The 13,791-nt window shown below is 40.3% G+C and overlaps 1 protein-coding gene across 1 annotated transcript; it reads left to right on the forward strand.

The window, feature by feature from the left end:
- Positions 1 to 992: 992 nt before the first annotated feature.
- On the forward strand, positions 993 to 12,666 carry MTFR2 (mitochondrial fission regulator 2). The gene is made up of 7 exons (XM_081094946.1): positions 993 to 1,108; positions 4,382 to 4,486; positions 4,924 to 5,036; positions 5,981 to 6,213; positions 8,065 to 8,422; positions 10,096 to 10,285; positions 11,822 to 12,666. Exons 1-7 carry the CDS (start codon positions 1,046 to 1,048, stop codon positions 11,855 to 11,857), a joined length of 1,098 nt encoding a protein of 365 aa, XP_080951072.1. The 5' UTR covers positions 993 to 1,045; the 3' UTR covers positions 11,858 to 12,666.
- The last annotated feature ends 1,125 nt before the right edge of the window (positions 12,667 to 13,791 follow it).

The following is a 13,791-nucleotide window of genomic DNA, read 5'->3' on the forward strand; positions in this document are numbered from 1 at the left end:
GCCTATGGTTTCCATTGGTTGTCCCGCGGAAAGCCCGCCCTCTTAAAAAAAGGAAAATCCCTGTAGTCTGTCCAAGTAACAGTAATCTGATTGGTTATTGTACCACCAATCACAAGCAGCAATCTTCAGTCTTGTCCAATCACATCGGGCGCAAGTGACGGCCCGCGGAGTTTGATTTTCGTCCAGGGACGCGGAAGTAGCGGGACCGGGGAGCAGGTGGAGTTACCCAGGCAGAGGGGGTGCTCCGCGATCCAGACCCGGGTCGCTGGGGGCGTTATTGCCGCCGGGGGCCCGCAGGCCGAGCGCACGGCCGGACACGGGTCTGAGCGCCCGTGGGGCTTAGGCAACGGAGGATTCCGAGTCTGAGCTCCCTATCGACCGCGTCCCGAGTGGGCCGGGGGCTCGGCTTGGGAGGAAGGTGAGCGAGGCGACTCCGCTGGTAGGAGAGCCCCCAAGGACTCGTGCGGCCTGAGCGCGGGAGCAGCCGGGTGCAAGTCTCGGCCAGTTAGGTACTCGTTGGGTGACTAAGTGAAGTCACCGATTTGGGGTTCACGTTCCTTTTCTTCAAAGTGAGCGAGGAGGGCTGGGGGGTGCTGCAGCTTGTGTCGGCCCCCTGCCTGCTTTCCAGGGTGGGCGGACCACATCCCTCTCCCGAATCTGTCCGCAGCTGTCGGGTCAGCGGGAGCTGCTCTGCCCCGGCCAACTCGAGGGCTTCTCTGCTAAGTGTCCGGTCTCTTGTTGATTGACATTTATGAGGCTTAAACAGCCTATGAGCTTGTAATGCAATTTAACGGATACATGGAAGCTTCCTGTACCAAGCCTTCCCCAAGCCCCATGCCCTCTCTCTTTGACGTACTTCAAAATAATGCTGGCCCGAAGAGATTAGTTGATGGTGTAATGTGTAACGATAGGACTTGTAGTTAATTTCATACAATTTATACGGCAGCTATTTATTTATCAAGAGTAACAGTCTCTAATTTTTTTTCCTGAAGGTATCAAGAAACTGATTATGTTTCCTTGAACTTCTCCTGTGTTTGCTTCATCAATGTCTTTCATATTGAATACCTTAAGAGAGATACTGGAATATTTCGGTGTTCCCATGGACCAGGTAAATGTTTTTAATGGATTTGAATGAACCTGTTGTAGTTGTTCTTGGGTCTCATTTTGAAAATGATTTATATGTAAGCATTTAAGGCGAAATTGTTATTTCTCTGTAGGTGTGACTACGATGAGTTTGCAATAGTTTACCTTTGATAGTTTGATTTTAAAAAGGGATAAGATTATTAGGAACCTGTTTACCTGATGGGTCAAATGCCAACAAAAGATGCAAACAGCCCTGAACGGTTTGGCTCAATGGCTAGCAGCCGTGGGCAAACTACGGCCCGCGGGCTGGATCTGGCCCGTTTGAAATGAATAAAACTAAAAAAAAAAAGACGGTAACCTTTTATGTAATGATGTTTACTTTGAATTTATATTAGTCCACACAAACACGCCATCCATGCTTTTGTTCCGGCCCTCTGGTCCAGTTTAAGAACCCATTGTAGCCCTCTAGTCAAAAAGTTTGCCCACCTCTGGCTAGAGCGATGGCCTGTGGACTGAAGGGTCCCAGGTTCGATTCTGGTCAAGGGCATGTACCGTGGTTGTGGGCACATCCCCAGTAGGGGGTGTGCAGGAGGCGGCTGATCGATGTTTCTCTCTCATTGATGTTTCTAACTCTATCCTTCTCTCCCTTCCTCTCTGAAAAAAATCAATAAAATATAAAAAAATATGCAAACAAACAAAATATAGGCATGACCTTCATGGAATTCCTTTTATTGCATAGGCAAATTACATTTTTAATCATCTAATCATTTTGTTAAGGTAAATGGCAAGTTATAGCTCAAAATATTCAGAATAAGTCAGAAGGAGAGAGGATGACTTAAGTCTGAGAATGAAAAGCAAATCCAATTTTGTCTACTTACTGAGCATCTCCTACACCTAAGACAATATACTTGGTTCTGCAGGTGATACAGAATAGCAATACATGGTTTTTGTATTTATGGTGTTTAAAAATATGAGGGCTAGCCAACATTGCAGATAAGTATAATACAAGACTGAATATAAGAATAGTAGGGAGGTTTATAGAATAGACTTTTTGGTGTGTGAATGAGAAGAGAGTAGTCAAGGATAATTTCAAGATTTTAAGTAAAAGTAAGTTGAAGAATGATGGTGTCATCCTTATAAATAGGCAACTCAGTATGAGGAACTAGTTTGAGTAGGAGATAAGGTCAGCCAGATGTGCTGTTAGAATAGACAAGTACAGGTATCCTGCAGATAATGGGATAAATGGTTCTAGAATGTAGGAAAGAAAAGACTGGATTCACATTTGGAGTTATCTATGTTATTTTGAGATTTGAACTGATGGACTTTAATGACGTAATGGAAGATGTCATTGAAGCATTCTGAATTTCAGAAATAGTGATGTTGAAGATAACAAGGACTGAGTAATAGTTGAAGATTTATCATTCTATTATTGGTGCCTTTAGGGATTTCAGTAGGTAGGGAATGGCAGCTGTATTATAGTATGTAATTGGATATTCAACTGAGGAAGGGAGGTGGCATCAGTTTGTGAAAAGAAATCAAGAGAGGCCATCAACTTGAAGGGGCAGCAGGAATGAATATTTTTCTTTTCAGTGTTAGAAGTAACTTCATCATATTTTTATACACTGGGGAAGACCCTTATAGACAGGAAAATATTTAAGATACAAATGAGAGTGATTGAGCAATGCCCTGAAAAAGGTACTTGGGCAGAGCCTATAAATAAATAAGCCTTGGACAGAAGCTGGACAGTCAAGAGTAGAATAAAATTGAGAGATAGTGGGGAGATTTTGAATGGAGAGGAGTGAAAATTGAACTATATTAAATCATTGTACTTGATTTTCTCAGTAATAGGAGAGGTGAGACCACTTATAGGTGATGAAAGTAGTGGTGTTGGGGATTTCAGAGATTGGCAATTACTTGGGGTGACACAGAGAGCATAACATGTTATGAAGGGTTTGCAGAATACCTGTGCAGAGTAATCTTTGTAAATATTGTTGTAGTGGGGGTAGTTTATCCATTAGTAATATGAGGACACATATCAAAAGGATGAACCAGCCTTAACTGGTTTGGCTCAGTGGATAGAGGGTCAGCCTGTGGACTGAAGGGTCCCAGGTTCGTTTCTGGTCAAGGACATGTACCTTGGTTGCAGGCACATCTCCAGTAGGGAGTGTGCAGGAGGCAGCTGATCGATGTTTCTCACTCATCGATGTTTCTAACTCTCTATTCCTCTCCCTTCCTCTCTGTAAAAAATCAATAAAATATATTTAAAAAAAAAAAAGGCTGAACCATTTTTGAGAGCATATCAACTGAAATAACTTGATAATCCCTGCTTGGTATGAAAGTCAGTCAAGTCAAAATGAGGGGGCCCTGGCCAGATGGCTCAGTTGGTTAGAGCATCGTCCCGATATGCCAGGGTTATAGGTTTGATCCCCAGTCAGGGCACATACAAGAATCAACCAAAGAATGCATAAATAAGTGGAACAGCAAATCAATGTTTCTCTCTCTCTCTCTTTCTCTCTCTCTCTCTCTCTCTCTTTCTCTCTCTCTCTCTCTCTCTCTCTCAAATCAATCAATTAAAAAAAAAAGATCATCTTGTACACCAAAAAGTTACGAGTCCCATGCCCGGTCCGGTCACATCTAGGAGCAACCTATTGATGATGTTTCCCTTTCTCTCTCTCTCTTTCTTTTTCTCCCTCCCTTCCTACCTCTCTAAAATCAGTAAACATATCCTCAGGTGAGGATTTAAAAAAAAAAATGAGGGTCCTAGATCAGGAATAGAAGAAGGAGGTGAAATAATAGAAATGATGAAGATGGTCAATGGCAATGAAGGAATGAGTTAGAAGGGTAGAAGTTTGTCAGGATGGAAATTGCAGAGGTATGAAGGTACCGTTCAAGTTAATCAAGAATCGGGTGACTATGCAGAGTACGTACTCTCACTGCAGTGAAGCCGCTAGGCCTGTGGTTCTTAGCGAGGGCACACATGAGTGGCAGCAGGACACTTTAAATACAATTGCTCAGGCTGGCAGAGATTCTAGTGTTAATAGCTCTGGTATCTACTAGTATATCCTTAAGGCCACACTGTTCAATATGGACACCACTGGCCAGGTATCACCTTTAATTGCTTGAAATGTCTGAATTGAGATCTGGTTTGGTGCAAAATGTAATTCTTTGAAGACAAGACTTTGAGAACACCGTTCTGTATTTTCTTTTAAAAAATAAACGTGATTGCATCTTTTGCATTAGATGTATAAAGATACCTAAGATAGAGTACTTTTTAAAACAACATTTTATGTTTCAATAGCTTTTGCAGATTTGGGGAAACAAAGGTTATGGATCAGCTCGGAGTATTGTTCGTATTATTGGGAAAATTCTTCCTTTAGAAGCTTGTCGCAGGCCTGATTTCGAGGTATGTCAGCCAGCATGCAGTGTTGAATCACTATGTATAAAATAATCCCAGGTAACCCAGGGGATACAGGATAGAACAAAAGAAGAAATATTTCCTGCAAAGACCTTTATCCCTGGAAACAAGTCATCACGTGTGTTTTTGTGTTTATTTCTTTAAATAATTACATTCAAAAATGGGCAGGTACAAAGCAATACCAAGTATTTTATTCTTATAGTTTGTGATTGATGATAGATGACATTAACCCGGGGAGAGGATATTGCTACACGTATAGACTTGGGGATGATATTTTCCTCAGTATTTTTTCTTACTAATAGGTGCATGGTTTTCTACTGAATATCCCTTTCCCGCTTGGATTTTTAACTTATGTAATGTCCATGGCATGTGTCTCCCCCTACTCCCTACAGAGCTCTGACTTCGTTTTCCTTTTTTCCCTTTAGCTGATCCCCCTCTTGAACTCTGTAGCCTCTGGTAACTGTGGCTCTGTAGTTCCATCTTTTGCTGATATTTTGTGTGTGGCAAATGATGAAGAATCCATTTATCTCAGATTTCGGTAAATTTATATACTGATCTTGGAAGGTGGGGTATGGGCTGTCATCTGAATTCTTGGACGTGTTCAAGTTCAGACTCAGTGGGCCTTTTTGTTTTGTCTGTCTCTCTGCTGCGTTGTGTCCGACTAATATTTTCCTAATAAGGATGACTGCTTGTTCCTCAGGTTTAGCCAGTTTTTCTTACTGAACATTTAAACCTAGCACCAGGCCTAGGAAGGAATGATATTTAAACAGCATCACAGTCACTGTGTTTGTATTTATGAGAAAGCTATTTTCTATACTAGGTAACTAGGTTTATTTTATTTCATATATTTATTCAAAACTTAACCTAGTTCTTACAGGCAATGATGTTAAACATTATTTCAACATTTGTGTGTGTTTTCTCCTAGGGAATACTAACATGTGTTAGTATATTCAGATGCAGGCTATAAGCACAACCAGGCTCAGTAATTGAAATACTACGACTAAATTTTTTACATGTCAAACTGGGTTATCAATTTTCAAGAAATTAGAATACCGTAAATTTACTCTTAACATTGTACTGAATATAAGGCCTTTCAGTACTGTGTATTCAGAACACAGAATTTCTAAATAAAACAACTTGTCATGTGTTTAAAGTGAATAGGAAGAACAGTTACAGGATAATTATTTTTGTTTTACAGTCTAAAAGCAGGGCTTGTTCCTTCGTTCACTGACCACTTATTGGTCACCTATTAAAGGTTAATTTCTGTTTTACATACTGAGAATACACAGTTACATAAGATGTTGTGTTTGTCCCCAGTGAGTATAGAGATAAGTCATGGGATAAAGAGAGCTACTCTGATTTTGTCTTGGTGTCTGTACTCCTCTTGGACTGAAATAATTTATTTCTTTTGGAAAATTTCCCCTCCCCCCCCTCCCCTTTCCCCTCTCTCCATCCCCATTTCTTCCTTCTTTCCACCCCCAGAAATGGTATACGGAAAAATGAGGAAGAGGAGACCGAGGTTTTCCATCCTTTGCAACTAGTTCGGGATCCACCGTCACCTGGTCTAAGACATAACAAACCAGTGAAGAATTCTCAGCCTGTAAATGAAGCTGCAATTAAAAAAATAGCTGCCCTTGAAGACGAGCTCACTTTTCTTCGTTCTCAGATTGCTGCAATTGTGCAAATGCAGGAGCTGAAAAACAGTACTAATTGTGGTAAGTAACATTGGGTTTTTGTTTCAGGTAGATGGTACTCGCCTAGTATTTCAGTCAGTACAGTTCTGAATAAGAACGCTTGATGTTTATGTATCTCGTGAATGTCATTAAATACAAAAAGATGTTGGCTATCTAAAAATGTTTTGTTTGATGTTTATTTAGAATAAATTAAGACACATTTGGCCCTGGCTGGGTGCCTCAGTGGATTGGAGTGTCATCCTGTACATCAAAAGGTTGTTCATGGTCAGGGCACATACGTCGGTTGCAGGTTTGATCCCTAGTTGGGGCACATCCGTGAGGCAACTGATCGATGTTTCTTCTCTCTCTTTCTCTCTCTCTCTGCCCCCCTTCCTCTCTCAAATCAATGAAAACATATCCTCAGGTGAGGATTAAAAAAAAAAAAGACATTTGTATTGAGGGAGATAGTTTTGGTTTAAAGAAGAGCTAACTATACTGCAGAAGATAGTAGTTTTATACTGAAAAGCCTGTTTTCTAAGTAAACTTTTCTAAATCTTCAGAAAATCATTGGAAATTTAAGAGGAAGAGTGGATTAATTTGAAAGATTTGAGATTTCATAGATTTGTAGTTTGAAGTTACTGCTGCTATTTCACCTCGTTAGGAGAATAATGTTCTCTAGATGACCCTTTTCTAAATTTTTAGAGACAAAACTTGCTTTAACTTATAGATATACACATGTAATATATATAGGTGTACATACACACACACATATAATTTACATATAACAATGTATATACATTATACTATAAATATACATATATAATAGATATTACATAATGTGTAATAATAAAAATGAGATGTAAATACACATTTTTTAGCAATTATGTGCTACAGCCTTTTAGGAGCAAATCTCTTATGAAAGAGTTAGTAAAACAGTCCCCCCTTTTCCAAGGGGGGTATGTTCCAAGACTCCGGGTGGATGCTTGAAACCACAGTTAGTACTGAACCATATATATATATATATATATATATATATATATATATATATATATTCTGCTTTTTCCGATAAATACATCCCTTTTCACTTACAGGAAGCACTTCCCGGCTTCCCTCTGGCATATCCGTATTGCCAGCATCAGTACTGTTTTGCTTTGGGGCCAACATTAGGTAAACTAAGGGTTACTTGAGCACAAGCATTGTGACACCTCAGCAGTCGATCTGATAACCCAGACAGCTACGGAGTGAGTGATGGGTGGGGAGTGTGTACAGTGTGGAGATGCTGGGTGAAGGGATGACGATTCATGTCCTAGGTGAGCCAGAGTGGGACAATAAGAGGTTTCATCGTGCTACTTAGAAGGGCACTCAATTTAAAACTTACGAGTCGTTTATTTCTGGAATTTCCATTTGATGTTTTTGGACCAAGGTTGACTTTGGGTAACAAACCATGGAAAGTGAAAATGCATAAGGAAGACGACTGTACTCGACTCATCCTTAAGCTCTTGCCTAACGTGTATGCTTGGGTGTTTATCATAGAGATACCATTTTGAGTGTTTCTAACTATAAGTTCTTGATCATGTTTTAGCTTTTTAAAATAGAGGATGAAATTTAGATTGTATGTGAATTACTGAAAAAGCACTTTTTATTTTCTCTTTGAAGTGTTTCTCCCTATTCCCACTTTTAAGGGCCAGCACAGAGAACCCTAACTGGATTAAAAGTAAATTTCCTATTTGGCTTGACTCTTACAGAAATGACAAAGCAGATGGGATTGCTTCTCCTTTCTGGCCACGTCATTATTTTAGCAGCATTACAGAAATTGTTTCTGTTTTGGTTTTGATTAGTGTTATGTGAAAGAGAATTTTGCATGATTTTTCAACAGACTGCTTTGTTTTCTAGGCTCCTTTGACTCGACTGATGGGCCTAGTGGTTTGGGACAAGTGCCATCCTCAGGAACTGCTCGACTCAGTGTCAGACCAGACCCATTTTCAAGTTCAGTGCTTCCCGCTCCTCCTCCTCCTCCGCCCCCGCTGCCCCCTCAGCTTTCTTCTCTGCAGCCTCCATGTTCTCTTGTGCAGCCAGAATATGCTCATATTTGTGGCTCAGAGAATACAGCAACTGAAGTGAAAAGACAGCACCCAGGTGCTAGTAAGACCAATTATAATCCTCATTCAGAAAACCAGAAAAACAAAGATGTGCCAAACATGTTGGATGTTCTGAAGGATATGAATAAGGTTAAACTTCGTGCTGTTGAACGGTATGTTGTCATAATTTGAGAAATGAACCAAAATTTTATCAGGAATGTTTTAAAAAATTATGTTTATCAAACTAAACCTATACACATCTTCTCTTTTATTTCCTTTCACCCCAAAAGGCCCTCCCAGAGAATCATTTCAATTTTTTGACTCTTCTAGTATATTAGCTCCATAGTTTTGAAAAAACATACTTTATTTGCTGTTTCTTAATATTTTATTTATATTTTCTTCCCACTGTTAAAGATTAGGAATATATTCTCATAGACATTCTACCCTCTCACACACAGGCACACATACACTTACTACATCTTCCCAGTATCGTTAAATCACAGTCTTTAGTTAAGTCAGTGTGTAGAATGTTGTTGATTTTGGTTTCTAGGTGTGGTTCTGAATCCTTAATTATCTGGTGATGTGGGACCTAAAAATTCATGTTTAAAAGTGAGACGGTGAGAAGCCGCTTGCAGGTGCTTTGTGTGAGGCGGCGTGTCCGCCGGGGGCTTTACAGTTTAGTGAGTGAGGAGAGACCCGGTCACGTTGGCCAGACCCCAGGTTTCAGTAGTTGTTTGTCTTTTCTCTGGGGCTTGAGTTTTCCTAGGAAGTTCTCCAGTCTCCTTCTTGGTCAGGAGAAATGCGGGTTACACGGGGCATGCAAGCCAGGTAGGAGTTCATCATTCTGTTTGTAGACTTTTTCTTAATACCTCTTTCTTAATACCTTCTGTCCCACATAGCTCAAATTCCATCAGTATGTAGCTCAAATTTCTGTACTCTCATGATCCAACTGCTACTCCCACCTAAGCCACCATCTCATTCAGCTTGAGCCCTGCAGCAGCCTCCTTGCTGGTCTCTTGGTTTTCATTCTTGCCTCCTTCCCTCTTCTCCATATAGTAACCAGAGTGTTCCTTTAAAAACTGAAGTCAATCATGCCTTCCCCTGTTTCAAACCCCTGGTGATTTTCCACGAGCTTAGAATAACATACAGACACTTTGCTGGGGCCTGTAAGTCCCGCCGGGACCCGGCTCTGGCTTCTCTCCAACCTCAGCCCTACTTCCTGTGGTACTCGTGGTACGGCAGCTCGTCCTGGTTTCTTCCTCCTCTTCTCACACGCACCAAGCTCCGTCCCGATGAGTCCACCAATATTTACTCTTAAGCTGACAGCTGGTCATTTCCCTAAAGAGGCTTTTCCTGGTCATCTCATCTGAGGTGCTTTCGTCTAGTCACCGTCGCGTTGACCTGCTTATTTTATTCGTAGCACTTACTGCACCCAGTCATCTTGCTTACATGTTCATTGACCATCTGCCCCCAGAATGTTCCATGGGAGCCGGATACTGCTCTGCCCTCAAATTGTCACAAGGAGCCTGGTCTAATAGGCATTAAGTGAAGGTGAAAGCTTCTCTTTTCATGAACTCTTTTTTAAAAGTTCTTAAATATTTTTTTAAAATTTCCCCCTGAAACACTCAGTGATTAAAAATAAAGATCTTCAGCACAGAGATTTTTGATGAGTCCTAGGTCATAACAAGGTTGTGGTAGAGCCCCACTTGGTTTTCTGATTCGTGGTAAAAAATTTCACTCTCTTGACCTATTAGATTGTAGTACATTATGCTTATATTTCTGCTGTGCTTGTTAACAAGGAGCTTAAATTACACCAATTTTAATTAATTTATTTTTTTTTAAATAGGTCACCTGGAGGCAGACCCATTCGTAAGAGGAAAAGACACAGTTCGCAGTGGGATCCAGTGTCTTTAATTTCCCAGGCACTGAAGCAGAAATTTGCGTTCCAAGAAGATGATTCCTTTGAGAAAGAAAATAGGTCTTGGGAGTCTTCTCCATTTTCTAGTCCAGAAACTTCAAGGCTGAGCTCTAACAATGTAAAGTTAATTTTTCAGTTTTTCTAAAGTGTATTATTTATGACATGTCTTCGCCTTCAAGTTCTCTTAAAGTAACTGTGCAGAATGGGCTACCCCAGCTGGTCATACTCGCGGCCGGCGGGCTGCATGCGTCCGACCGTGAGTGTGACATGCTTGGGACACAATTATTTGTTGGCGCTGCTAATGTTTCTGTCTTCGTTAGCTTTTACATACTCATTTTAGCTTTCAGCCTCTATGAAGTTTTTGAAATAAAACATTTGATTTGGAAAATATGCGCACAAGTTTGTGCCGGTTCACCTGGGCAGGTGCTCGCTCGATGCTGCTGTCTGCGGCGTGAGCTGGGGCCGACTCTTTGGGAGGACACAGAAGAGCCATGCCATAGGCTCACACCAACTACGGTCACGTGAGAATGCTCCATTGTTCCAGTCAAATGTAGACTCTGGATTATTTAGGCAAATAGAATGTTAACTGTGCTTTTAAGACAAATGGGATCATTATTCTCTTTAGTGACAATGCTTCTTGGTGGCTTAAAGGGCCATACTATATTTCCAATGCTTGACCCTGAAGCTTGCTCCTTACTTGAAGTATCTTTTAAAATTTAGGCTTAATTCTAATTTTGAGGGTGTTTTTATTTCCTCTCGTAGTTTAGCTGAGGTAGTACAGGGGGGTAACCCTTGGGGACAAGAAGCTTGTGGAAGAGGAGCAGGGTCTGAAGTCGGGTGGAGAGCGTTCAGGGTGGCAGCCATCAGCAGAGGGGACGGAAAAACTAAGAAGCAGATAGCAACGCAGGGAGCACAGCAGAGTGGGGGGAGATTGTCCTACCGGGTCCTAGCGTGAGTAGTCTGAGCCGCGGTGTGTGTGTACAGTATCTGATGTTTATTATGTTGACTCAGAAAATTACATCCTTCACTCTAAGAAGACAAAAATTATATAGATTAGAACTATTATAATAATCAAATGTGCCTACAAATAAATGCTTAACATTTGTATATAGATTTAGAACTTGCAAAGTACTTTTTTACTCATAGTATTCGATCTTCACAGCAATATCCTAAAAATACAAAAAAAAATCTCCAGGCTAATATTACCTACTTTACACACGAGGAAAATGAACCTCCTGGTGTTTAAGTAATCTGCCCGTAACCCCACGTCTGATTGTCAGAGCTGTGACTAGAACCTGGTTTATTAAAATTCTAGGATGTTTGAAGTCTTCAGTTACCTAAGGAATTCACTTGGGTAGCTGAATATACTGAATAGAACATCCTGTTTCCCAGCGACAGTGGATTAATGAGGTATTACCGAGGTGTCTCAGACTGTGCACTGTTCTGAGCATTTCTCTCCAGTCAGCTGTGCATCTGGGAGGAAGAGCATGTCTTTTTGTGTCGTTTCAGGGGCAGTGCCTGCCACACGGCCCACTCTCAATAACTGTATTGTTGAATGATTAAATCTCAAGGGGGCATTTGTTGCTGGTATTGCCATTTTTTCTTTTTTTAAACATTGGAATAATTTCTGTGTTAAACATCTGCTTTATTTCAGTTTGGACATCACATTTCACAGGCAAAAGGACAGTGACCTAAAGGAAGAACCGACAAACGCAAAAGGCGTCACGACCAAGGTGTGGGCGACGTGAGCTGTGTCTGTGCTACAAGGAGAGACACAGATTCGCCAGCATGTCTTTCACCAAATGTTAATCTGTTAGCGAAGTTAAAGGAAGTCTGTGTGCCAGGATATATTAGTGCAGAGATCTGAAAAGTCTTGACTTTTAAGAATACCCGTCTCTGGATTTGGTTACTGATGATAGGTATAATCATTGATTTTTTTTTTCATGTATGTTAATGTTATTAAAGGCTGAATACACACTTGGAATGGTTTTTCTAAGAGCAAAGTAGTGACTGACTTAATGTTTCTCATTAGAGAACAGTAGGGTATCATTGTAAGATAATAGAAACCATTTTAATGGATTAAGATATTAATACAAGCTAAGTCTATATTGTATCACTCAGCAAATGACAGTATGTTTGAATTTTTAAAAAACAATTTCTTAAAGCAATTATGACATCCTAATTGAAGAGCCTTTGACTCTTTTAAAAATTGTTGGTGATTTGGTTTATTTGACCTCCAGAAACTTGGAAGGTTTTTAAAGAATGTAATTGTTTCACTCAGATAGTCATAGCTTTAATCATATAGGTTGAGCCTCCTAAAAGTTCTTCCTGAAGGTGATGATTATCTTTTAGAAACTGATTTGATAAATGCTAGTATTTAAAGAATCATCATAAGTTTTACCTATACTTACTATGTAAATATGTATGGCTATCTTTTTCTTTTGTTCCACATTACAGTTATACTCTGTTCCTTTGTAAATAAAATAGATGTACATTTGTAATGTGGTTGTGTATTGTAGCATTTCAAATTCAGTTTTTTCTTCTTACTACTTCATTTGGAAATCTGAACTTATATTTTGAATGAGTTCTGTAGGTAATTAGAACTCCCCCCACCCCCAATGAAGTAACTGTTTTTTATTTCCCAGGGTAGCTTGCATTTTTACTTTTATAGTTTTCTTATTTTAAAATGTATAAAGAACAACCCCTCCCCAACAACCAGCAGATACCCTTGGAAGATACCACTCTCAGCCAAGAGAAGTATATCTCTTGAGATAGCTCAAGTTGATTTAAATAAAAGTTTTTTTTTAAATCCTCACTCAACATGCTTATTGACTTCAGAGAGAGAAACATTGATGTGAGAGAGAAACATTGATTGGCTGCCTCCCATACTCGCACCCACCGGGGTTTAAACCTGCAACCTAGATGTGTGCTCTGACCAGGAGTTGAACCCACAGCCCTTAGGTGTACAGGATGATGATGCTCCAACCAATTGAGCCACACTGACCAGGTTGCTCAAGTTGATTTTTTTTTTGGGGGGGGGGGGCGGGGGGCGTGGCCTTCTCTGTTCTACTTCAGAATGAATTTGCTGCAAGAGCACATTTCAGCACCACAATGCCACCACGATTGAATTGATCATGGGGTCACCTCTGTTGAGAAGTATGACTTCTGGTGTCCTGGAGCAGGTGAGCTCAGGCCTTGAAATTCCAGAATGGCCTAAATTTGGGCTCCTGGTTTGCCACAGAGTTCCTTAGGGTTAGGGATTCAGTGTAGGGATTCACCATGAACCTGTCCATAAATTAGTGAATACCTCACTTATAAAACCATATTTGATTGCATTTTAAACGTATCTAAATACACTATGAATGCTAAAATGGGTTCTGTTCTTGCAAGTTATATAAATGCTAGCTTCTTTTCCTGACATTAAAACAATCTCTCACTCGCCTAGAAGTATTTCTCTCCCCATCCTCTTCCTCAGATGCCTTAGACTCCAGTACATTCTCCTTCCCCATTGGCTGTCAATCTTGATAAGCCAAGGTGTTTGAGCAACGGTATTTGACAAAGCAGTCTAATACTATATATTTGGAAAATGAAAAAAAAGAAAGTTGATAAGATAGACCAGAGGAA

The sequence above is a fragment of the Myotis nattereri genome (assembly GCF_964212035.1).
Source record: "Myotis nattereri genome assembly, chromosome: 6".
NCBI classification, from domain to species: domain Eukaryota; kingdom Metazoa; phylum Chordata; class Mammalia; order Chiroptera; family Vespertilionidae; genus Myotis; species Myotis nattereri.

What these genes read in the sequence shown, in the direction of transcription:
- MTFR2 (XM_081094946.1), top strand. Translation starts at nt 1,046, where the DNA reads ATGTCTTTCATATTGAATACCTTAAGAGAGATACTGGAATATTTCGGT. An exon ending in GTCGCAGGCCTGATTTCGAG is followed by an intron (nt 4,487 to 4,923) that starts GTATGTCAGCCA and finishes TTTTCCCTTTAG; the next exon opens with CTGATCCCCCTCTTGAACTC. An exon ending in AAACTTCGTGCTGTTGAACG is followed by an intron (nt 8,423 to 10,095) that starts GTATGTTGTCAT and finishes TTTTTTAAATAG; the next exon opens with GTCACCTGGAGGCAGACCCA.